A 26976-nucleotide genomic window follows, 5' to 3' on the forward strand; every position below is an offset into this window, starting at 1 on the left:
AGTGCTTATGAACTGGTTTTGAGCATTGGAACAAACCCGCGCTTGCTGGAATCACTTTATGGAATATTATATAAGAGGGTGATCGCAAGACGATAATATCATATAGTCTTAAAACCTAGATATATGGTTTGTTATTTGTTAATTGGTTGTACATTGATAATGCGAAAAACGCATCAGTAACTCGATGTTATAAAACGCATTGTTGTGTATAGTTGGTTAATGAATAAGTAAATGCATATAAGTCGAAGTTTATCTGTAACTTTTATTCCAAGAGGGTAAAAGTGATATCTCGGCCGCTCGATGATTTGATTTGACTTATGTGCCGGGCCCGGTCAAAACTGAATTGATGTGCTCGATTAAGTTCTATGTCGAATAAATCGGAGATCGAGAAACCTAAATGCTTGACTAATCATTCCATAGAATTGTCAGCATGATATCTAACAGAGGACTGTACGATCCCTTATCTAAAGGACAAGATTGATTAGATCAGAGTTTGACAGCTTCTTTGAGAGCTACGATTGCAAATCGAATTGTACTTGTGCATATAGTTACTAGACTTATCCAAGTGGGAGACTGTTGGAATAGTGTCTAAGGCTGCAACTATATTAGGCAAGTATTTGACCCGATTGTGCATGGTCCTTTTGGGTTGCCTTCACCATAGCAACTTGATAGGATGATTTATTAAGAGAGAATAAATATTATTAATATATTATGAGAATAATATAAAGAATAATAATATTGTTATTTGATTAATATAAGTTGTAAATTAATTAGAATTAATTTGGTGACTTAAAGAGATTAATTAAATAAGAGGGTATAAACTGTCAATTGTTTGATAGTTAAACTTTAGACTGTAAATCCTTATTGGATAGGGGTTGGACGAATTCTAGAGCTAAGGATAGCTCAAAATCGTCCAAGGCTATCTATGGTAAGGATATGGATTGCTTTAAGAGAAGATTATCCAACTAGGGTTTAAGTTGTAACCCTTAAGGAGTCTACAAGTATAAATAGACCCCATGGCTTAGGGAAATCGGAATCTCATAAAGAATAGAGAACCCCTGGCCGATTTCCTCCTACCCTCTCTCTCACAAATCATCTTCCTTGCTATTTGGTGTTTGTAAGCGATTAGAGGAGTGACAACTGTGACTCTAGAGCTCCAAGACAACAAGATCAAACAAGAGATCCAAAGGTCTGCTTCTAGATCTGATTTTGTGTTGTTCTTATACCTAACTAGTCATTAGAAGTCTTGGATTCAAAGCATGTTTAATTAGATAGCCTCGATCCAAGCATTAGGGTTTTGCATGCACACATTGGAAAGTTCTTATGGCTAAAACCCATCAGCACATCCCCTCACTACCATTCGAGTATCCAAGGTATGCAGATGGCATATAACTCGATCACAATCAACCGCTCAAAAATAAAATACTCATACTGATAATGATGCAGAACCATAACAATATAATCATGCACAAATAAAAGAACTGAAAACAGAAATCGCATACCTGTAACGTCCGGTGCTGATCGCGCCTCTAAGGTAGTCATCTGAAGAGCTCTGCCTCCTACCGCAGGCGCCTCTGCACGGCCCTGACGGCCGTCTGTGATCATCAAAGTTGCAGGGGCAGGTGCCATCACCCGTCCTGCTGAAAACAAACTGGGGCACTGGGCCTTCTTGTGGCCCCACTGGTTGCAGTGAAAACATAACAGGTCGGATCCCTGTGAGGTGGTAACAGTACAATCCCTGCTGAAATGACCAGTCTGACCGCACTTGAAACAGCCAGACTCACCACCGCTACCACTCCTGCACGCGCCCTCGTGCGCCCTGCCACACTTCCCGCACTGACTACGGTCCTGATAATCCCTCGACCTCGAATCCGATCCCTTGGTCCTTTTGCCCGAACTTGTAGCTACCTGAACCTCATACGGCTTCCTCTTCTGGATCTGCTCCAAATCAATTTCCCTTTCTCTAGCCCGAGAAATCATATCTTCCAGCGTTTTACAGCTGGATCTGCTCACGAACTCCCTGATGTCATCCCTCAACATCTCATGGTATCGGGCCTTCTTCATCTTCTCATCTGCGACATACTGCGGTACGAGAAGAGCCCTCTCCATGAACTTGGCGGTGATCTCCGCCACAGTCTCAGTGGTCTGCGTCAAATCCTGAAACTCCCCTTCCAACTGCTGCACCTCAATAATTGGCGAAAACTCCGCCCTGAACCTGGCCGAAAAATCGCTCCAGGTCATCGCGTCCAACGCGGCATCATCCCCCAAAGCATGACCAATCTCCTCCCACCAATCCCTCGCTCTATCCTTCAGAAGACAGGAAGCGAGTCTGACCTTGTCCCCCTCAGGGCACCGGCTCGTACGGAATGCGTTGGCAACATCAGCCAACCATATGCTGCTAGCGATGGGGTCCCTAGCCCCATGATAATCTGGTGCCCCGCAAGCCCTGAACTCCCGAAATGTCAAGGTACGCGCTCCCATCAAATCCATCATCTCAACACGGAAGGCTCCCAGCCTCTCATCCAAAATCTCCAACATACCCTCCTTGACCGTGCCAAAGATCACAGGAGTTTGAGCTAGAATACTGCGCGTAACCTTAGCTGATATCAACTCTCTCATCCTCTCCTCGAGCTGCTAGGCCCCTGAACCTGAGCCCGATCCCTCTCCGGCGCCTGATCCGCCCGCTGGTCTCTCTCACAACGTCACCATTCTGAAAATACAACACCACCACTATCAGAATACTCATCACTGCTGCGAGACCAAACACACCCTACCGGTTCCCGGTCTTGTCTCGGCCTTTCCTGAATCGAGTACGGATCCTCTGCTTTCAGTAGTACAGGCCCATACTATCTTCCACATCTATCCGTACTTTCCTTAGGAATTGATTCGACTCCACCAGGTCCCTTATCCATTACCACTGCTCCCAGCACTATCTCATCCTAGGCTTACCCTAGGGAAACCTCTAACTCAGCTCAAACCAGTCCTCAGCTGCTGAAGGTCTCCTTGTGATGCCAATTAGCCATTACCTGGATACCATCACATGTGACGAGGCTCAGATAATCCTTTGAGTAAAAGACTCGTCCCTACAACGGTTAGAATCAAACGAGAGCTGCGTAATAGGGCCAAATCCAGCACTCTGAGATTATTCAACCCTGATCACATGTGACGTGACGTATTCACCTAATGGCTAACTCCCATCACTCAGAATTCCACAATGCACAAAGCAAGAAGCATTCAGAAAAGGGAAAATCTAACCATAACATACTCAAGAAATCATATCCACATAGCAAGAATCTGAACTAGCATGCAACACAAACTCATAGATCCGTACAAACTCATAAACTCAGGCATAACCTAAACAGGCTATCCTACCACTGTCTAATCAGCACTATCATGCAATTCAAAACACATATAATAGGCACATAAGGCATCATCCCTAGATGATGATTATTAGATCTTCGCTATACCAAGCTTGCGTACAAGTGAATAAAGTTTGATGATGGTATTTGGGCATCGAAAAGGTTTGCTATTTGAAAAGTCAAAACTGGAGTTCTGGGTGAAGTACAATCGAAGTGATACAATTTGAAATTGATAGTCGAAGAATTGAAAAGTCAAATAGATTTGGAATCGAAGGTTATAGATCTTAGATGATAGTTCGATGGTGTTGAATGTTTGTTTGATGATGGCAATTTGTTGGTTGTACAGTGAATTTTTTATAGTGGTTCGATTTAATGTCGAAATCTGTTGAGAGATTGAAGATTGATTTAGATGGTGACGAATCAAGTTCGAATCGAAGGATTGAATTATAGAAGGGTTGGATATTGAAGGTCTAAGTCTTCGATGATTTCCTGTTTCATTCTTTTTGTAACAAAGATTTGGGGAAGAAGATACAAAAGTAACACATTTGGTCCCCCGTCTTTCAACAATCTGGCATTTTCACCCAAAAACAGAAATCTTTGCTAATTTTGGAGAAATTTTCTCAGGATTTCAAACTTGATATTTTTGCAAAGTGGTTTCTTGCAATATGAGCGAATTTGTTCCGGTTCAAGTCCAAGGCAATCCGAAAATCAAAATCTCAAATTTCGACTAAAAATGTCAAATTTATTAATTTTTCCAGATTTAAAGCTTCAAGTTTATTTCACTTGTCGAGGGAGAGTATAACATTGATAAATATAATTTGAGCACATTCTCATTCCCATTTGGAGGTTTTTTAATCATATTTCAATTATAAAAAACGGGAGAATTCGTTATAGGTATTCAAAAGAAGTTTTTTGATATTCATATTTTTTAGTTAATGATCTTCTATGTTAGATCTTGAAGATCGTTGTAATTTTGAGGGAGAGTTGTTATTGATTATGAAGTGATTCATATTTGATATTCATAAGTGGGTTTTTTATGATGGGTTTAGATTTCTAGATTATTTTTGGGATGTGTTGTAACGTCCCAAAATTCAAAACTAAAAATTTCTTTTAATAAAACATTACTTTAAGCAAATTCATCATTTCAAAACATAAACAGAGTATTAGTTTCCAAAATACATGTTCGTTATTAGAGTAAACATTCCCAGGCTGTCTAAGCTATGGTGTGTGCCATGCGATCACCCCGAGCTCTTCCCTCCGCTACCGGAAGTACCTGAAACCAAAACTGAAAACCGTAAGCACGAAGCTTAGTGAGTTCCCCACCCTACCACATACCATGCATAACCACATATTGCACATACTGGGCCACGCCCGCTATCCTTAGCCTCGCCCCCTACCTCGGGCCTCACCCGCTACAACGGCCCCGCCGCTCCAGGACTCGCCTGGCTTCGAGCCCCGCTCGGATACAGATCTGTTTCACTTAGGCCTCGCCTGTCACAGGGCCTCGCCCACTAACATATAATAGCACGTAAACATATCACATCACATTACATAATCTAAACACATACTAACGGATCTTGTCCTAAGGCCTCGCCTATCTCAGGGCCCCACCCTTGTCCAGCTACTGATGAGTCATGGAACCCCGTCCATACTTCTGCTGATAGTGAGGTACGGGCCCAGCCCACCCTCACTCCTTCCCTAACTTGGGCCTCGCCCCTGCTCTGCTGCTACTGAGATGTGGAACACCATCCACACTCTGCTATTGGTGAGATACGGGACCTCGCCCACACTCACCTCCCTACCAGGCACATACAAGTATCACACAGACAACAAGTATAAACTATCACATAAACCATTCCTTGGGAACCCGCCCTTTATCATTGGACCTCGTCCCAAATATCATACTAGCATACTGTGCCTAGGGCTAACCCCCGGGTCTTCTACTCATAACTACATGGGTCGGCATTGTGGCCGTAGACCCATTCATACAAAGGGAAACTCACCTGCACTGGCTGAACTGGCTGATGAACCCACTAGCTGTTGCCCGGCAACTCTCTAAACTCCTGCTCCACTCGCTCCCCGAGCTACCAATATCAATGCAGCACTGAGTCTAACTGACCCCCGAAAGACAACCAAGTCAACTCTGGTCAAAGTCAAAGTCCTGGTCAAAGTCAACCTTCCAGGTCAACCCTACTCGCCGAGTCACCCTATTGACTCGCCGAGTTCATATGTTCATAGTCCTTCTATTCGCGACTCGACTCGCCGAGTCAGTCCATGACTCGCCGAGTCTACCGATTACCGAGTCCTGACCTGACCAACTCACCGAGTCTCCATTCGACTCACTGATTCGAGTCTCAACTCGAAGGGTTTGGGGTTTCACGACCTGACTCGTCGAGTCCAAGAACAGACTCGCCGAGTCCAAGACAACCTTCAATAGACTCGCCGAGTTGTTCATCCAACTCGCCGAGTTCCTGCCCAACACCATCTGACTCGACGAGCTGTTCATTCTACTCGTCGATTTTCTCCAAATCTTCATGCTACTCGTCGAGTCCACTCAAAGGACTCGCCGAGTCCATTTAGATCTCCCAACATGCAGAGGACTTTTGAGTCATGCAGGGACTCCAAACCATAGATCCTTACTTCCAAAGCTCAATCCCCACGTAAAGTTGCAAACTTTACGTATAACTAAAGAGATCTTGGCTCAAAACATACTAGGGTTTACAGGTTCTCTAGGATGATATGGAGGCTGAGGGAGGGACATAACACCCTTTATATAGGATACAACTCCCGGAATTAGGGTTTTCCTCGCACAGACCAGAATCGCCGAGTCTCTTTGGCCGACTCGACGAGTCGGTCACTTACTCCTCGACCCGGATCCCGCTCAGACTCGCCGAGTTCCTCCTTGGACTCGCCGAGTCGCCCCTAAAAATTAGGGTTTCTTTCCTTTCTTGGCCTTCCAGATTTTGGGTGTTACATATGCTTTATGCTCAAGGTTGAAGTTGTCACTTGTAGCTTTGTATTATAATGTCTTACATCCTAGAACCCAACTTATAAGGCTATAGAAGATTTGAAGATTTGGTGATCACTTCTACTTTCTTCACGATTAAGGTCTTAAATCGCTAGTCGCTCTTTTGGAACTAGAAGCCGAGTCATCCATTCCAAGCTTTGAGGGGGAGAATTTTGGGGTGCAAAGCTCTCCATTTGGTGATGACTTGAATACTTCACCCTTTTTATGACATGTGTGGGAATAGCCTTGTGACTTATGGGTTGATCTTCCCTATATATAGTAGTTTAGTATTTTTTGTAGGTTGAGAGAGCTCCCATTTTGTATAGATGAGTTGATTAGTTTGAGAGAGAATATTGTAGGAGCAAGCACATGCTACTACAAATTTTGTTTACTCCATTTTATCTATACAATTATGCTTACACATTAATTCATTCTTTTCGATTATGCACTTCTACATTTCCACAATGTCAAATCAAAGCTACATGTCCTTGCACTAGTGAAATCAAGGAAATAAATAATTAGGTCCTTGAAACATTGTGTGTATGAAAAGACCTATTAATAGCAGAGTGTAGTGACTTGGAAACATTAGAGCAATTCTTGAATATAGTATGGATAGGTGTGGAAGGTAGTATGGACCCGTACTACCGGAAGCACATGATCCGTACACGAATCAAGAAAAGACACAAAGTTGCTAAGGAACTAGAGAGGATTCGAGTATTATTTTGGAGTTAATTCGGTTCATATTAACCTATTCCCATAACGCCTTCAACATGATAATGATCATAAGAGAAAGTAGGTCGGGTTCTGGATCTAAAGGGTCAAGACCAAGCGAGACTGATATACACGATTAGATAGAGGTGATGGTATCAACAACTATAAGAGAGATAACTATGGAAATGTGTAGAACTATTAAGAATGCACTGATAGCCTTGTTTGATGAATGGTACGTTGTCGTTGCCAATATCGATGCCGCTTCAGCCACTGCTGTTATCATTGTTGCAACTTCACCTGGAGAGAAGGAGATGCCTTATCGAGAGTTTAGGTAACGACCCAAAAATCACGACTAAAAATTTCTTTTAAAACATTACTAAAATCATATTTATAAAAACCGTATCATAAGTCATAACATAATTTCTCGAGTATTAAATCAAAACAAAACATCATTATCAGAGTCAAACGTTCCCAGGCTAACTAACTATGGTGTGTGCACTGCAATCTTCCCGAGCTCCTCTTTTGAAAACCGGGTACCTGAAACCAAAACTGAAAACCGTAAGCACGAAGCTTAGTAAGCTCCCCCAATCTACCACATACCACACAATAACATATAAAGCACATACTGGGCCTTGCCCACTGCATCGGACCGAAGTCCGGGCTAACTGGGGCCTTGCCCCCTACATCGGACCGAAGTCCGAAGCTGACTAGGACCTTGTCCCCTACATCGGACCGAAGTCTGAAGCTGACTGGGACCTTGTCCCCTACATCGGACCGAAGTCCGAAGCTGACTGAACATAGCATGAACATATCCACTAGCATGAACACACATATACTACATCGGGCCGTAGCCCGGCTCACATAACACATAAATCCTGTCTGAGCCACGAAGGCATCAAACATGCTAACTACTGCATCGGACCGAAGTCCAGAAACTACGGCTAACTGAACGGGACGACATTGTGGCCTTAGATCTGTTCCTACTGGAAGAAAACTCACCTGAGATTGCTGAACTGATGCTGCTAATCCTTTGACTGCTACTTGACCTCCGACTCCAAACAGCTGCTCCACTAGCTCCTCGAGCTACCAATGCCAAGATAACACTTAGTCCAGCTGACCTCCAAAAGGTCAACTAGGCCAACTCTAGTCAAGGTCAAAATCCTGGTCAAAGTCAACCTTCCAGGTCAACCCTACTCGCCAAGTCCACCTAATAACTCGCCGAGTTCATATGCTCAGGGTCCTTCTATTCGTGACTCGACTCGCCGAGTCAGTCCATGACTCGCCGAGTCAACTATTCCCGAGTCCTGACCTGTCCAACTCGCTGAGTCTCCACCCGACTCGCTGATTCGAGTTTCAACTCGAAGGGCTTGGGGTTTTCGCGACCTGACTCGCCGAGTCCAAGAATAGACTCGCCGAGCCCAAGGCAATCTTCATCCAACTCGTCGAGTTGTTCATCCAACTCGCCGAGTTCATGCCTAACTTCATCCGAATCGACGAGTTGTTCATCCCACTCGTCGAGTTCCTCCTCATCTTCAAGCTACTCGCCCATTCGAAGGACTCGCCGAGTCTATCCAGTCCTTAATCCATGCAGTGGCTTTTCGAGCCAAACAGGGCTTCCAACTCATAGATCCATACTTCTAAGGCCTATCCCCCACGTAAAGTGGCAAACTTTACGTGTAGATCAAGAGATCTAGGCTCAAAACACATTCAAACTAGGGTTTATGGCAAACATACTTCTTCAACATACCAAGGGCTGATACTTTAGGGGATTCTAGATCAAAACAAGCATGGATCTGAGGTAGCAACCTTAGATATGGACCTCTAACTCGAAATGGTTACTTATCATGCCAAAAATGTCCAAAACTCACACATAAGAATAGATCTAGGTGCAAAGGGAGTCCAAGCAACAACTTATTACCTCCAATTGGTCTGAAATGTCTTCTCAATCCCGAATCTACAGTCCCTTCTTGCACCTCTAAGGCCTTTCTTCCTTCTCCAAGCTTTAGTGCACCCTTCAAGGCAAGATCTAGCTCAAAAACGGATATGGTGGCTAGGGTTTGGTGTTCTGGGGTAGAGAGGCAGTAAAGGAACCCTAGGGAGGAGAATGAGACGTTTAAATAGGCTCCAAGTCCGGATTTAGGGTTTTCCTTGCTCAGGCCTGACTCGCCGAGTCACCTTGGCCGACTCGCTGAGTCGGTCGCTTACACCTCAACCCGGATCCCGCTCGGACTCGCCGAGTCCCTCCTTGGACTCGCCGAGTCTCCCCTTAAAATTTGGGGTTTTCTTTCCTTTCTTGGCTTTCCAAACTTTGGGTGTTACAACTCTCCCCCACTTAAACTAAACTTCGTCCTTGAAGTTTGCTATGACCAACTGTCCTGCGAGCTGCCTCCAACTCTTTGTCTGGGAAATCTAACACCCCCTTCTTGCCCATCACTCCAGCCACTTGTAGTGCTGGTCACTACTGTAGGTACATACTGAATCCTTCTCTTTTCCATAATTTCCTCAACGTTACTTCCTCCGACTGAAAATCATGTTGCTTCTCATCCGCCTACCGGATGCACTGAGACTACCTAGGTCTAACTAATATGCCGATATCTGAGTTACCGGACTCCCACCGGTCACTACACTCCATCGCAATCTCCTAGTCGCTCCTAGCGACTCCGCAAGATTCCTTGACTATTTATAACTTTACTGTCCACTCTGCTACTCATACTGAAACGATGCTGCTGGAACCAGCTTGCTTATCTCCCATCTGATTACTCGACTCCTACTAACTCGAGCCTTCCATCCTTAAGGAAAAACTGCCTGCCTAGCTATCCTTACAGATCACTTATACTTGGAAGAAGGCTCCACTGATCCTGCTGAGAGGGACTTGCCATTACCAAATCAACCAACTATACTAACACTGACCCTCACACTGCAACTATCCGCAACACGGAACTACCTGCAACACCGAGTTGCCTAAAACACTAAGCTGCCTGAAACACTGAACTGCCTGAAACACTGAACTGACTGATACACTGAGCTGCCTGAAACACTGAACTGACTGAAACACTGAGCTGCCTGAAACACTGAACTGCCTGAAACACTGAACTGACTGAAACACTGAGCTGCCTGAAACACTGAACTGCCTGAAACACTGAGTTCCAACTCAACTGTGGAGTCAAAGGACTCCCCACTTAGTCGCTCCCATGACTTCTGAATGAAATCTTTCTCTGGAACTAGTTTCCACTAGTTATCCTGTCACTGTGGCTCTAACACCCTTCTGATCCAACCGATCGGGTCCATACGTCACATCCTGACATCATCAATTCCGCGACTAACAACACGATGGCTCCCAGATTGAAGGTAGCCCTTAACATGCACGAACCCCATCGGTCCACTACTACTCTAATCTCATAACTGAAATACTTGGAAATCCGAAATCTAACCCATGGATTCCCATATCCTCACTGCTGCACCCGAACGGGTGGGAACTATTGCTTTCCCGCGCCCAACAATGCGCTCATGCTGCCTACCAATCTGATAAAGGCCACAGCTACACCCGCGGACTTACAACTCTCTGATACTATCTGGCTGCTAATGAATGCTACGGCTACCCCCGCAGACTTACAACACCACTACTACTACCTGACTGCTACTGAAGGCTACGGCTACCCTCGCAGACTTACAAAACTACTACTACTATCTAACTGCTAGTGAATGCTACGGCTACCCCCGCAGACTTACAACACTACTACTACTATCTGACTGCTAGTGAATGCTACGGCTACCCCCGCAGACTTACAACACTACTACTGCTATCTGACTGCTAGTGAATGCTACGGCTACCCCCGCAGACTTACAACACTACTACTATCCCGAGGAAATCCTTACTGTCCCTAGTCCTGCTAGTGATTCCTCATCCTGATTCCGCAAAACCAGCCCTCAGTCTTTGAATACTGCATCATCCTCGACATCTTATATCCTTGATATACTTAGCGCTTCGTCGAGGAACTCTTCGGCTTGGTTCCCAAACCAGCCGTCTACTAATCCGGATACAAGAAGCTATTGTTGGGAAGTTTCCAAACTCCCAACTCCTGAATTTACACAATCCTGCATGCTAACTCTGCCACTGGCTACTAATACGAAGGCATCTCTTGCTAACCGTTCTCAGGATCCTCATTCCGACTCACTTGAGCCTCTACAGGTGGTCCTCCAATCCTGGATTCTCCACCAGCTTCTAACCATCTTGATTACATGAACTAACTGCTATGAAGGTCCTCGAACTTCCAGTTCTGAACCTCTCGATCCATCGATCACTGTGCTACTATCATTTCCTCTCAGAGGACGCGCACTCATTCTGAGTCTACGTGGCTCTTATCCTTGTATACTCGGAGGGTTCTCCCCCACTTGGATTCGACTAGATCCTTACTGCTCACTGGTCGAAAGGATTTCCAACCTTCCTTCCATTAAAAGGGCGATATGTTGTCCGCCGACGTTTACCCTTGCCAGCGCTCTAACTAACTCTTACCAGATCCGCACCCTTCCTGCTATCTGACTGAGCACCCTTTGATCCTTAACTGTATTTGCTTTAGGGACTACATCCCGAGAATCTGCGTTTGGGGTGCACATCCCCAACCCATTTCCTTACTGAACGCTAGCTACTCCACTAAAAACTCTGGGTTATCACTACTGAAAATATAACTGATCATTGCCCGACTAATGCCTTCCGCAAGTAGTAAGGCACTACTGCATCTTACACATACATGCTATAGTTACTGTATCCGAAGTAACCTGATCTGGAGGGAACGACCTCCAATTCACCATTCTAATTCCAAGGTATGCAGATGGCATAAAACTCAACCAAAAGCAGGTAATACAATACCCCAATACTTAAGCTTATTGATAACAATGCAGCAACATAACAATAATATCACAATAATAGATGACAGAAAAGCAAAAGATACATACCTCCATCACTCAGTGCTGCTCGAATCCCTGCTGAAATCTACCGAAAACTCGGCTCCGAGCCGTAGACGCCCTTGCTCGGCCCTGATGTCCACTGGTGGCTCTCGAATTCCCAGGGGCAGGAGCTGGCACCTGCCCTGCTGAATACAAACTCGGACAGTGAGCCTTCTTGTGGCCCCTCTGACTGCAATGGAAACATAACGGATCAAGTCCCTAGGCGATGGTAACAACACAGTCTCTGCTAAAATGACCAATCCGGCCGTACTTGAAACATCCAGCATCGCCACGACTTCTACGCCTGCACACACCCATGTGCGTCCTTCCGCACTTCCCGCATCGACTGCGGTTCTGATAGTTCCTCGTCCTCAAATCCGAACCCTTGAGCCTTTTACCCGAACCTGTGGCTACCTGAGTCTCATCCGTTTTCCTCTTCCTTTCCGACTCCCTGCCCGATGGCTGAACAACAGCTATCTGATCCTGGAGCCTCTCGATCAATCTATCAGTGATCCTCACGACCATGTCGCGCAGATCCTCGCAAATGGCTCGCGTAACCTCCTCAACTATCCAATCATGCAAAGGTCTCTCTTGGAGACAGGGTGCCCCACTCACTCCTGTCCCCTGATGGCAAAAACTAGAAATGGGATCTCCTCTCCCGATGGATCCCTGAACTCCATAAGAATCAGGGTCTATACGAGCCCCAATCTGTCCTGAAACTATCCCAGCCTTAAAGGCCTCAAGATGACTGTCCATGAGCTCCATAATGGCCTCCCTAACCGAACCGAAAATCACTGGAGTCTGATCAATGATGTTGCGCGTGATCTCTGCGGAAATGAAATCCCTCATCTGATCATCAAGCTGTCCAGCTCTAAAGCCCGAGCCAGATCCCTCCTCGATGCCTGAACTGCTAACTGGTAGCTCGCGCAATGTCACCATGCTGAAAATATAACAATTTCTAATCAATTTACACACTACTGCTGAGGGATTTCTCACTCACTCCACCATTCCCTGGTTTCGTCTTGGCTCCTCTTGAATCGAGTACGGATCCTCTGCTTTCAGTAGTATGGGCCCCTACTACCTTCCACATCTATCCGTACTTTCCTCAAGAGTTACCTCAACTCCACCAAATCACTTCTACTAATACTGATCTCTGCTACTCTCATCCTAGGCTTGCCCTAGGGAACTTCTGACTCCACCTAAAACCAGTCCTCAGCTGCTGAAGGTCTCCTTGGGATGCCAATTAGCCACCACCTGAATACCATCACATGTAATGAGGCTCGGATAATCCTTCGAGTAAAAGTCTCGTCCCTACAACGGTTGGACTCGGACAAGAGCTGCGCCGTAGGGCCAAATCCAACACTCTGAGATTATTCAACCCTGATCACATGTGATGTGACGTATTCACCTAATGGCTAACTCCCATCACTCAGAGTCCCACAAAGCACAAAGCAAGCAGCATTCGGATAAAGGAAACATACTCAGGCAAAACTATTCTCATAACAAGAAACTGCACTAGCATACAATGCTAAGCTCACACTATCAGGCATAACCTACGCAGGCTATCCTACTACTGTCTACTCAATACTAGCATGCAATTCTCATCAAGCTAGAACACATAAAGCAGGCACATAAGGCATCATCCTAGATCCTTAGTCCTATTCTAGCATGCTGTTCTACTGAAGCTGAAACTGAAACTGAAACTGATACTGATAATCATAACATAACTTGTATGGGTGAATTGGGAGTACTTACTTGAGCTCGGCTGATTGCATGCACCACACCTTTATCTTGTTTAAGAATTCTTTTCTTTCTAAGTGCTTTTTAAAATTCCATTTGAAAACGTTTTTCCTTTTTTGAAAATCTTTTTATCTTTCCCTTAGTTTGAGTCCAGATACACCCGGAGGTGCATCCGAATCCCTCAAACCAAGGCTATGATACCAACTTGTAACGACCCAAAAATCACGACTAGAGTTTTCTTTTAAAACAATACTAAAATCATATTTATAAAAACCGTATCATAAGTCATAACATAATTTCTCGAGTATTAAATCAACACATAACATTATTATCAGAGTCAAACGTTCCCAGGCTAACTGACTATGGTGTGTGCACTGCAATCTTCCCGAGCTCCTCTTTTGAAAACCGAGTACCTGAAACCAAAACTGAAAACCGTAAGCACGAAGCTTAGTAAGCTCCCCCAATCTACCACATACCACACAATAACATATAAAGCACATATTGGGCCTTGCCCACTGCATCGGACCGAAGTCCGGGCTAACTGGGGCCTTGCCCCCTACATCGGACCGAAGTCCGAAGCTGACTGGGACCTTGTCCCCTACATCGGACCGAAGTCCGAAGATGACTGGGACCTTGTCCCCTACATCGGACCGAAGTCCGAAGCTGACTGAACATAGCATGAACATATCCACTAGCATGAACGCACATATACTACATCGGGCCGTAGCCCGGCTCACATAACACATAAATCCTGTCTGAGCCACGAAGGCATCAAACATGCTAACTACTGCATCGGACCGAAGTCCAGAAACTACGGCTAACTGAACGGGCCGGCATTGTGGCCTTAGATCCGTTCCTACTGGAAGGAAACTCACCTGAGATTGCTAAACTGATGCTGCTAATCCTTTGACTGCTACTTGACCTCCGACTCCAAACAGCTGCTCCACTAGCTCCTCGAGCTACCAATGCCAAGATAACACTTAGTCCAACTGACCTCCAAAAGGTCAACTAGGCCAACTCTAGTCAAGGTCAAAATCCTGGTCAAAGTCAACCTTCCAGGTCAACCCTACTCGTCGAGTCCAGCTAATAACTTGCCGAGTTCATATGCTCAGGGTCCTTCTATTCGCGACTCGACTCGCCGAGTCAGTCCATGACTCGCCGAGTCAACTATTCCTGAGTCCTGACCTGTCCAACTCTCTGAGTCTCCACCCGACTCGCTGATTCGAGTTTCAACTCGAAGGGCTTGGGGTTTTCGCGACCTGACTCGCCAAGTCCAAGAATAGACTCGCCGAGCCCAAGGCAATCTTCATCCAACTCGTCGAGTTGTTCATCCAACTCGCCGAGTTCATGCCTAACTTCATCCGACTCGACGAGCTGTTCATCCCACTCGTCGAGTTCCTCCTCATCTTTAAGCTACTCGCCCATTCGAAGGACTCGCCGAGTCTATCCAGTCCTTAATCCATGCAGTGGCTTTTCGAGCCAAACAGGGCTTCCAACTCATAGATCCATACTTCTAAGGCCTATCCCCCACGTAAAGTGGCAAACTTTACGTGTATATCAAGAGATCTAGGCTCAAAACACATTCAAACTAGGGTTTATGGCAAACATACTTCTTCAACATACCAAGGGCTGATACTTTAGGGGATTCTAAACCAAAACAAGCATGGATCTGAGGTAGCAACCTCAGATATGGACCTCTAACTCGAAATGGTTACTTATCATGCCAAAAATGTCCAAAACTCACACATAAGAATAGATCTAGGTGCAAAGGGAGTCCAAGCAACAGCTTATTACCTCCAATTGGTCTGAAATGTCTTCTCAATCCCGAATCTACAGTCCCTTCTTGCACCTCTAAGGCCTTTCTTCCTTCTCCAAGCTTTAGTGCACCCTTCAAGGCAAGATCTAGCTCAAAAACGGATATGGTGGCTAGGGTTTGGTGTTCTGGGGTAGAGAGGCAGTAAAGGAACCCTAGGGAGGAGAATGAGACGTTTAAATAGGCTCCAAGTCCGGATTTAGGGTTTTCCTTGCTCAGGCCTGACTCGCCGAGTCACCTTGGCCGACTCGCCGAGTCGGTCGCTTACACCTCAACCTGGATCCCGCTCGGACTCGCCGAGTCCCTCCTTGGACTCGCCGAGTCTCCCCTTAAAATTTGGGGTTTTCTTTCCTTTCTTGGCTTTCCAAACTTTGGGTGTTACAGTTTAATAACACCAAGCCCTCAGAATTTGATGGTTTTATAGATCTGATTGTTTCCATGTGATGTATCTCATATGTAGAAGGGTGTTTCCACACTTGTGCTTGTCCAGCTAACCTAAAGTTTAGATATGCACAAAATCTTCTACGCATAGGAGCAAAATACTAGGGGAACTTTGTCACCAAGAACTATTCACCTGCCAAAAAGAGTGTTGAAACTTGGGAACAATTTGTTGAGAAGTTCAAGGAAGAGTATGTTCTACCATTAAAGAGGAAACGACTTGCTCAAGAATATCTATCACTCAAACAGACCACTGAATTTGTGATTGAGATCACCAATATGTTCACCGACAGAGCCTTGTTTTGCCTAGAATATGACTCATCAGAGCAAGTGAAGATGTATTCATACTTGAGTATGCTCAAGACTAATATCAGGGAGTTCATATTGCATAATCGATACAAGACCTTAGCAAAAATTCAAGAGCATGCTAGGAGAAGAGAAATTGAGTTGGAGACTCAACAAAAGGAAAAGAGGTAGACTCCAGCTCCGTCTCAACCAACAACTAAGAGATTCAATCCCGATGAATCGAGGTCTGGAAGATAGAGGGATCCACAGTGTAATAGGTGTTTAAAGTCCCATGAAGGAGCTTTCCATGCTTTGATATGCTTCAAGTGCCGAAAGGAAGGAGATTACAGCTGAGACTGTAAGCAGAAAGCACAAGGAGTGCATATCTATTTCCACTGCCACCAAATGGGTCACATCAAGGAAAATTGTCATCTTCTAAATCCAACAGGTGCAATACAAGCTCCCAAACCTACAAATTTAAGGATAAGCGATGCACAACATGGCAGTGTTGAAGCCCCAAGGGACAGAGGGCAAGCTTTTCAACTCACAATAGAGGACGAAAGGGAAGCACCAGAAGTCATAGTTGGGTGTTCTTCGGAGTGAGGAAAAGCTCCATCATGAATGTGATTGCATTGGAGAGATTAATAGTGCTTTTTGACTTTAGCTAAAACCCTATGTAATAAACATATGACAATGAAGATATAATAAAAATGGAATGTTGACTTTATGGTGACTAGTGTTAAGATAGTAATATCCTTATACCATATTTAGTTATATGTATGCGTTTTTACATTTCAAAGACGATGTGTGCTTGTCACAAGCTTATCATGTATTATTCATACTATACAAGGGGTCACTAAGGTGAATACAGGTAGTAGTACTACAATAGGAACATCAAAGGTCATTGGATATGACAAACATGAGTTTCTTGAAAGGCAAAAGAATCTACAAATTACATAGACAAAGCCATCTTGGGATTTTATCAGTGACAAACAGTAACAGATAATGGGTCAAACCCAAGTGGGGAGAATCGGCCCATGAGACAAAAGTGTGAAGAGAAGTTCGACTTTCGGTCTCTACGTCAAGGACGAGGAGGGTGCAACACAAGTAGATAGAAGTTGTTCGGGGTAAAAGAAGAAGGAAGTCTTTTGTTAAGATTACCCATATGCTATGAGCTTCTTACTTCCCAAGGAAAGGTTGGTATTTCCTCCCAAGCATCAGATATGATTTAGGAATTTACTAAATCCATGGGTATGAATCTGATAGCCAGGAGAATATGGGATTTTTCTTGGCAGCATAGGAGCTTCCAGACAAGAAATCCAGTAGGTTGCGTAGTTCTCCAATAGAAAGCGTTATGGATTCAGTTGTGGAGACACCTCATTGTTTTAGGGGATGTAGGGATCTATTATGATCAAGAAAGGATGATAACAGGAGCAATCAAGCATCAACACCTCAAAAGTTGGCTAGTATTACGATCTGTCATAAGCATGTTACTCGAGCAATAGGCATACCTTGATGCAAGAAATATAGTTAGAACCTAGAGAGAAGGCTATTGGTGACCTAGTATTCATTATAATCTAGCAGTTTGAAGAATAAACAAGCCTTATAATGAGTTCATCACTAATATTAGAGTATCGGTTCCTGTGTTTTCAAGCCAATAAACCAGTCATAGTAGTTTCGGTTAAAATTCAAGATGATGGAACACCTACACTAGGTAGAGAAACCACTTACAATTTAGGTTCGTGTGTATTTTAACAATGCAACGTAGTCCTTTTAGAGGCATGTTCTGAATAAGTAGATTTTGTTACGATGTCGTAGTTAAATTTCCCCAATTAATCACTTTATATCGAGGCAACAACGTTCCTAATCAAAAGAAAAAAATTCAAGATTTCACGTCTGCAAGTGATCATTCGTTGTAAAATATAAATTCTAGAAGTCCAGATAGACAATTTCCTGGTTTTAGAAGACTTCATGAGGAGTTCAGGAGTACGTCTAAGATAGAAAAAAAAAAGTTCTACGAGAAATTTCGATGTGGCAACATCGACTAGATCATGAGTCAATCTCGATAACACGGATAACATGATTTCTAGTATTGGTGCGCTAGGAGCAGGATTTCGGGGACGAAATCTTTGTAAGTGGGGGAGAGTTGTAACACCTCATTTTCACCTTTCAGTAGGATTCAATATAAAATATTGTTTATAAAATTCAAAGTAGAGATATGTCACTTTTTAGCCCAAATAATCATCATAAACATGTAGGGAACGTCAATATGATTTCTGTAGATATATAGACAGCCTAAATTTGACTTCATATGAGGAAGTTATGATTTTAAGAAGTTTCAACGCAATAGTATGCGACACAAAAACCGAAATTAAGATCGATCGATTGTTAGGAAAAAAATTTAAACGAGAATTGAAGATCTCGTCGATATAAGGTCCTCGATATAAAGACAGTTGAGAACGAAGTTCGTATGGACAAGTTATGATTTTATATGGGTTTTAACAGTCTAAGCCTGTTAAAAATATAATTTTAAAATAAAGTGAGAATTAGCCGATGGGGTCTAAATAAAAGTTGTAGATCTTGTCGATAGCTACACATGGATATAAAGAACGTAAAAAACGAAGCACATATGAATAGATATGAATTTTAAAAGAAACTGAAAACTTGTGCGCGTGCGAGCGCACACCCACAAGGCGCACTACGCGCACTGACACGCCACCGTAAATTTTCCATGTGTCAATTTCTGAGAGGAGCCACGTCAGCACCCCAACCAAATGTGCGACGCGCACCTGACCATGTAAGTGATGCGCCTGCCGAATTCACCTATAAATTGCTGCTTTGCCTATTCATTTCAGACACGAAACTTTCTCACCTTCTCTCTCTTAACAATCAGAATTCTTAAGTTCTTTTGGGGTTCTGAAGAGTTTCCTTTTAAGCAAAGCTCCGGGATAGTAGATAGCCATGCAAATAGAAGTGCTCGGTATCGAACATCTGCCAGCAATAATCCTGATTCTCATTAGGATCCATGTAAGTTAATGTAACGCCCCGATTCTCGAGTATCAATTTATGGTTATAAATTCTCATGGTTTCAAGGTCTACTCAATGAGTTGTTTCCCTTACTCGTCGAGTAGCAACAGGTTGGTCTACGAATTCAAGTGACCTACTCGCCGAGTCTAAGAAGGGAATCGACGAGTAAGATCTGGAGGATGAAACCCTAATTTCCGGGGTTTTTGCACCCTATTTAAAGGATCATTGGCCTACTCAGCTTCCCCTTACACCCTCTTGATAGTCTATAAACCCTAATCCATGTGTGTGCATCATTCTTGTGTGTTTTAAGCTTTGGAAGAGGATTCTTGGTGGGAAGAGATTGAAGAACAAGTGACAAGAAGCAAGGAACGTATGGGAACTGAAATCTACCTCAGTTAGCATCTTTTGGAAGGTATCAAGTCGTTTCCTTGACCTCATTTCATTCAAGATCTCATTTGGGGGAAGTTTAGGGTTTTTCTAGCATATTATGAAGCTATTCTTGGGTATGAGCTCAGATCTAAAGTTGTAAAATTAGATCTGAACTCTCTTTGGTCTCTAAGTCCATAAAGATTTCAGCTTTAGCAAGTGTGAACCTCTCCTTAAGTGTAAAACTCCATTGCAAGCTTGGTTTTGTCATTATAAGACTTTAGAGCCTTGCATGCACATAAAGTTTGCAACTTTACGGGATAAAAATGCCTTTGGAAACTGGATCTACAATATGGAACCTTAAGATGGCTTAAAAAGAATCTGAATGGATAATGGACTGAAGGGACTCGGCGAGTTTCATGGTCAACTCGGCGAGTCCGATGAAGATTGTCGTGGACTCGGCGAGTTAGTGGGGTGAATCGGTGAGTCAGTTAGGGTTTTCCCAATTTTTGGCACACATGAACTCGATGAGTTGTAGAGGAAACTCGACGAGTTAGCCAAGGAGTTTACGGCCGCAAACATTAGGAACTCGACGAATCACTCAAGTGACTCGGTGAGTTGACAAGCTATGCAAGGAACTCGACGAGTGGTTGGTTGTACTCGGCGAGTTGAGGTCCACATGAACTGTTGACCTTGACCATTGACTTGGACTTTGACAAAGGGTTGACTAGTTGACTTCTGGGAGCATTTTAGGAAATTGGAAATTATAAGTATAGTTCTATGGTGAATATAGGTAGTGGAGTTGTGTCAGTGATCCGATAGTGGAGCTTATCACTTCAGCGCGTCAGTTGCGAGGTGAGTTATCCTCACTGTACTCAAGGGTCTAAGGCACTAAGGCCGACTCTTTGTTTTGTTATTGGGATTATTACTGTTGTGATATGTTAGTTTGGTATACTGGTAGATAGGATTGTTATATGCTAGTATGATCTGTTAGATCAGTATCCTGGTAGATCGGATGTGTTTATGTTTAGTGACCTATAGTTGGTATGACTGTCTGCATGCTAGTTGTTATGGCAGTTAGGTAGATCTGTGGGACTACCTGTAGTATTATGTGATTATCTGTATGTGCATTAGTTGTGTTATATGTCGACATATTATGTGGGATGGTTTGAATCTCAAATTGAAAGTTAAACAAATTTCAAATTTTAGTCAAATACTATTTTTCTAAATCTCTATAATTAATTTGTCGGTAGTATATTTTTAGTGCTATATATACTTTAAACTATGTATTTAAGTTTGTTCCAGTTTTTGTAGAGTCAATATAGGGTAAGAGTGGGCATTGGCCCACCCATATAAAATTAAGGTTATATATATATATATATATATATATATATATATATATATATATATATATATATATATATATATATATATTAAATAAAAGGAATTAGGGTTGTGATACGGCCTATTCCATTCAAAACTTAAAATTAGTACAAGAAAATATATTATTGTATATGTCGATTAGACTTATTTTTAGATTATTTTAATAATATAAGACAGCATTGTATGTAATTTAAAATAGATAATTTAGTTAGTAATTCATATACAGTTACATTTCATTATCATTTGAAAATTTTTATCAATCGCTCATATTTTATATTTTGACATACCCTCAAACAAAATCAAATCCTGAATATATACCACACTATGTTAATTAATTGTTGCTTTTACGTATCAGTATATTAATTTTATTAATTAACTCCTTGGTCTTTATAATTGTGTTAGTTTTAGTAAATTAAAGTACATACTTTATCCACATGAAATGCATATTATATTAAACAAGTTTAAAGGCGGATTACATAATTGACTAAATATGAGTATAATATTAGTCAATAATTTTATAATCCGTTTTATATCTATAGTACCAAATCTTCTTTTATGGCGGACCTAGATTGTTTTCTTTTTGTTTTTACATGGAAATGGGGCAATGAGTTATTGTTTCGTGAATGGAGGTTCCTTTCTGGCGTGCGGCCGCCTGTACACAAGATCTGAAGTACGTATAAATAAGTGAAGAAAGCACGTCATTTCAACACAATTCCACATACCATTGAATTCCATCTATAGTAGTCATCACTCATTAGTAATCAAGATGTTGGCTTTCTTGGATCATATTTTTATTTACATATTGCCGTTGTTTCTAAGTGGTGCGTTCCTAATCAGATGGTACAATTCTACACCGCCAACTATCATCAGGAAACTACCTCCTTCACCACCAACGTTGCCGGTTATTGGCAACCTCCACCAGCTCGGGGCACTCGTCCACCAGTCATTCTTTTCTCTGGCCAGACGCTATGGTGACTCCCTCATGCTCCTCCACATCGGCTCAGTCCCAAGCCTGGTCGTCTCGTCAACTGAAGCGGCTCGTGAGATCATGAAGACACATGATTTAGCATTTGCCAGCAGGCCCACCACCAGGATGTTCAGGACCATCTCCTACGATCTCAAGGAAATAACAGTCGCTCCTTATGGTGAATACTGGAGGCAAGCAAAGAGTATTCTAACTCTCCAGCTTCTGAGTAACAAAAAGGTCCAGTCTTTTGATGGGCTTAGGGAAAAGATAATCGGCGATTGCCTCGCTAAAATCAACCAATGTTTCTTGTCAAACAAGCCTGCGGACTTGAGCGACTTGTTTAGCTCACTTACGAACGATGTCACATGCATGGCGACGTTTGGGAGGACGTATAACGAAGGAGAGATTGGTATGAAATTTAAAAAGATCATGCAAGACTTCTCCGAGGTTTTGGGTAGCTTTTATTTTGAGGATTCTATTCCTCAGCTTGCATTCGTGGATCGGATTACTGGTCTTAGTGCTAAAGTCGATAGGGTAGCAGTGGATTTTGATGAGTTCCTTCAAAATGTGGTTGATGAGACTTTATCCAAGAAAAGAAATAACCCTAATCCAGTTAGTGGTGATGAACACGGTGTGGAGACCTTCATTGATGCACTACTCAAGATTCAGAAGGAAGATATTCTTGGCATCACCATCGACGCAGACGTCATCAAAGCACTGCTTTTGGTATAATATATACAAATTAATCTCTTTTCATCTTATATACATGAACAATTGACAATTGAATGAATTATCCACTAAAGTATTTGTTTTGACCTATTAATTTTGTATGTATGTAGGATGCGTATGTTGCTGGTACGGATACATCATCATCCGTACTGGAATGGGCGATGACCGAACTTCTGTTACATCGTGATTGCCTTGAGAAAGTCCAGGGCGAGATAAGGGCAGTCCTTAACGGAAAGAAAGACATAACTGACAGCGATGTGGAGAAGATGAAGTATCTAAAATGCGTCATCATGGAAGCCACCCGCCTCCATCCTCCCCTTCCAGTTCTACCACCACGAGTTGCAAGACACGATGCCAAAGTAATGGGGTATGATATTGCAGAAGGAACTAGGGTATACGTCAATGTTTATGCAATTATGAGGGATCCTAAAGTGTGGGATAAACCTGAAACGTTTATGCCGGAGAGGTTCTTGGAGTCATGTATTGATTTCGTGAGGCACAATTTTGAGTTGCTTACATTTGGTGCTGGAAGGAGGAGTTGCCCTGGAAGGATATTTGCCATGGCCATCAATGAGAAGGTGTTGGCTAATGTTTTGTACAGGTTCGATTGGGCTCTGCCACAAGGAGTTAGGCCACAGGACGTTGATATGAATGAAACTTTTGGTCTCGCTAATCACCGGAAGGTTCCATTGCTAGCTCTTGGGACACCATTCCATTCTCCCCATAATAATTAACCTAGCCATTATCTAAAATATTCCTAGTTGAATGGATGGATATTTGCCATTAATTTATTCGTTTATTTTGGAAAAAATTTCATGTACGATTGTATTTGTAGCCCAAGTTATATGATGATATGCATATTCTTTTGTTAAATTAATATATAGTGGGCAAACATAATGGTATCGTTATATAACCATTCACATAGTTTTTCATCTGTTGCTCTTTATAAATAATTCACACATCAGTGTAAAATATTCATGTATGATTTTAGCTTTTACATCAATATTTTAAAAGCATGGTTATTGTACATATTTCTAAATGAGGTTATATTCATTAATCTATTAAAAAAATCAAAAACTGCATCCATCGTTCTAAGGCCCCGTTTGGTAGCCTTTTAATTGAAAAATTAAGAGGCAGACTCTTAATTTTTCAGATTTAGACTGTTTGGTTGGATATGAATTTATGCCTCTTAATTTTTAAGAAGCGTTTTAAAATTTCAGATATAAAACTACGTCTGAAAAAATAAAAAGATCTCGTTCCCTTTTTGCCCAAATACTTCTTCTCTTTCCTCTGCCTTTCTTCTTCACAATTGTCGCTTTTCTTCTTGCCCCCTCCCACTGAAACGCCAATTGCAACCCTCCGCCATCCCTTCCGGTCATCCCCTTCGGAACGTTGGGCTTAGATTTAAAATGTGTGTGATAGCCAAGAAAGCCCCATTTTACCCTTGAGGCCTTGACCTCTTCACTTTTCCATTGACTTCGACCTCTTCAAAGCAACCACCCTCATCTCCGGTGTGTCACCCTCACATCGACACCGCCCCTCCAGCGACTGTGGGTGTGTACAAGAGAGAACACCAAAAACTGAAGAGGCCGCGTAAGACTTCATGGGTTCATTATCCTCTCCCAAGGCTGACGTCATCATCGATTTGGGAAATCCTCTTCTCAATCACAGCGTCGATCGATGACTTCTTGAAAGATCAGAACTCTCTATGTATTCGTTATCTTCTCCCAAAGTGTTTTTTGTTTTTGTTTCTGCTTCCCAATTAGGTCTTAAGAGTTCTAATTTTGATGTGATAATTCGCATTTCAGGTTGCTGATGATACCATGATCAAAGAACAAGTGGGAAATGTGTTGTTGTTGGCCTTAAGATGTACCAAATGGGAGGCAACAAGAAGTGCTCGTGAAGAAAGCAGAGCTTGATACTGTGAACATAATCAAATCATCAATATCTAGGTCAAAGTTGGGTGATTTCACATCAATATTGGTGTTGTTTTAATGAATTTTGATGTTGTTTTTTTTTACTGAATTTTGATGTTTTTATTAGTTTTGATGTTATTTGGTGAAATTTATGGTTATAGTTTTTTAAGTACGAACTCTTGATAAGGAAAAATTGGAAGTACAATGTTGTAGTTGAAAGAAATGATATAGAAGGGCAAAACGGTCATTTTTATTATTCAGCACAACAATTCAGAGGTTCTAGCCAAACAGATTTTTAAAATTTAGATCTTAAAAATTCAGACCCTCTTAGAAATTCAGACTTCTTAAAAATTCAGATTTTAAAAATTCAGATCCTGCCAAACAGCCCCTAAGTCCTTAACGAATTGAAATCATTCATGATACACTACTCATAATGACATCAACTAGTAGGATAAACACGTCTAATATCCTTATAAGGAAATCTTAACCATTTAATGATCATTATCAAGATCGTATAAAAAATACATGATAATATATCTTACCAAGATACTCTATTGTTAAACAATACTTAGTATATAAATAAAGTTTAATGGATTTTCATGTCATCATTATATATTTTATATAATTCCATCAATTTTTTTGTACAATGTATTGAACTCTATAAAATTCAATAAATATTTTTAAATATTTATTTATGTAAGAGAAAACTTTCATTTTTTCCATTGAAATATTCAATGACTATTAGACTCCAAACTTATTGAATATCAATATAAAACCTCACAACGGTAGGGTTGCATCTATTTAATGACGAGTAAGTTTGTCACCTCACTCAATTCTCCTACTAAACTCTCCATTATGCATGCTCATAATATGCAAATAAAATGTAACGATTCGATTTTTCTCAACTAATATTATGGAGATTTATCAGAGTTTTTCTATACAAATGTGGAATTCTAATTTTACATTCCAGGATATTATCGGGTTTACAACATATCATAACCATAATTTAAAGCAACAAGGTAGTACCAAATAAAAAACTATATCTAGTCCAAATTACGAGGTGTGTCTTCTCATTATACTATGTACGATGCTAGTTGTCTTTGTGATAGTTGCATGAAAGACCATGATCTAGCCCCTGACATCTGTATGAAAGACCATGGGGGTAGCTCATGGCAGTTGTATGAAAGACCATGGGGTAGCCGATGACCTTTGCTTGTAAGACCATGATTTGGTTATTGCACTGCAAGGAAAAACCATAGGGGTAGCCCAGTGTGACATCCCCAAAATCACGGCCAGAAAAGACCGGTTTCATTTATGCTTGTAAAATAATTTCAGAGTAAATCTATTGATTAAAAAGTGTTGCGTAATTTGTCCCCAAAACATTACATGATAAAATAAGATTTATCAAAGCATTTCTTAAAGAAATGTATTTTCATTATATCTCAAAACTCGAGATGTCATGTTCCGATACAGACACAAAAACATAAACCTTACACAGTTATATACAACTATTGGTCTATAAACAAAAACATCTTCACAAGTTGTCCAACTTATGCTCTCGCGCCACTACCTGTAATACAAAGAAACTGAGTGGGTCAGGCTTGGGAGTCTGTTGAGCATATAGGGTTTTCAACCCACAATAAATAATTATATTTAATTTTCACCAACCAACAAATCAACAATAACCCGATTACCCATTCCTGTTATCCTCACTTTACGTCCCTATGACAACAACTATTACAAGGGACCTAATCTAGGATTTTCATCGGGACGAACATTACTGCAAAGGGGTTTCCTCAACAATAGATGTCCTAAAGGCAACCATGAGGGGGATAGAGTACACCGATGAACACATCGTTCACAACACTTATAGGTTATGAACCTGTCAGCGTTCCACTGGACTGTCTAGAAAGAGTCTGTGGTCATCATCCATACTCCGCTAGATTACTAGATCAACAACAACATCGAGGCCTCTCATCATTTTTATTTCATCACACATCAACTATCTACCCAAGCTTTACCCAACATTTTTGTAGATATACATTTATACATGACTTAAAACATGTATAATATATTCATTCAATATCCATCCCAAATAACATATAACATATAAACATATAACATGTATTTTATAGAGAAATAATTCATATCTATGTGTTAGAAGAAAGCAATTACACACTCACTTGATAAGACGATGCTCGGACAGCACTACAACTCTTAAAATAATAATCTTTGATGAAACCGAGATATCTTCCAAAAACCGGGCATCTCGTGGGCAGAGCTTCGGCTTG

At 42.0% G+C, this 26976-nt stretch overlaps 1 protein-coding gene across 1 annotated transcript; it reads left to right on the top strand.

The window, feature by feature from the left end:
* The first annotated feature begins 21765 nt into the window (after positions 1 to 21765).
* On the top strand, positions 21766 to 23682 carry LOC111903489 (cytochrome P450 736A117-like). Its single transcript, XM_023899253.3, has 2 exons — positions 21766 to 22766; positions 22880 to 23682. Exons 1-2 carry the CDS (start codon positions 21840 to 21842, stop codon positions 23501 to 23503), a joined length of 1551 nt encoding a protein of 516 aa, XP_023755021.1. The 5' UTR covers positions 21766 to 21839; the 3' UTR covers positions 23504 to 23682.
* Positions 23683 to 26976: the final 3294 nt, after the last annotated feature.

Source organism: Lactuca sativa, chromosome 4, assembly GCF_002870075.4.
Source record: "Lactuca sativa cultivar Salinas chromosome 4, Lsat_Salinas_v11, whole genome shotgun sequence".
Classification (NCBI taxonomy): domain Eukaryota; kingdom Viridiplantae; phylum Streptophyta; class Magnoliopsida; order Asterales; family Asteraceae; genus Lactuca; species Lactuca sativa.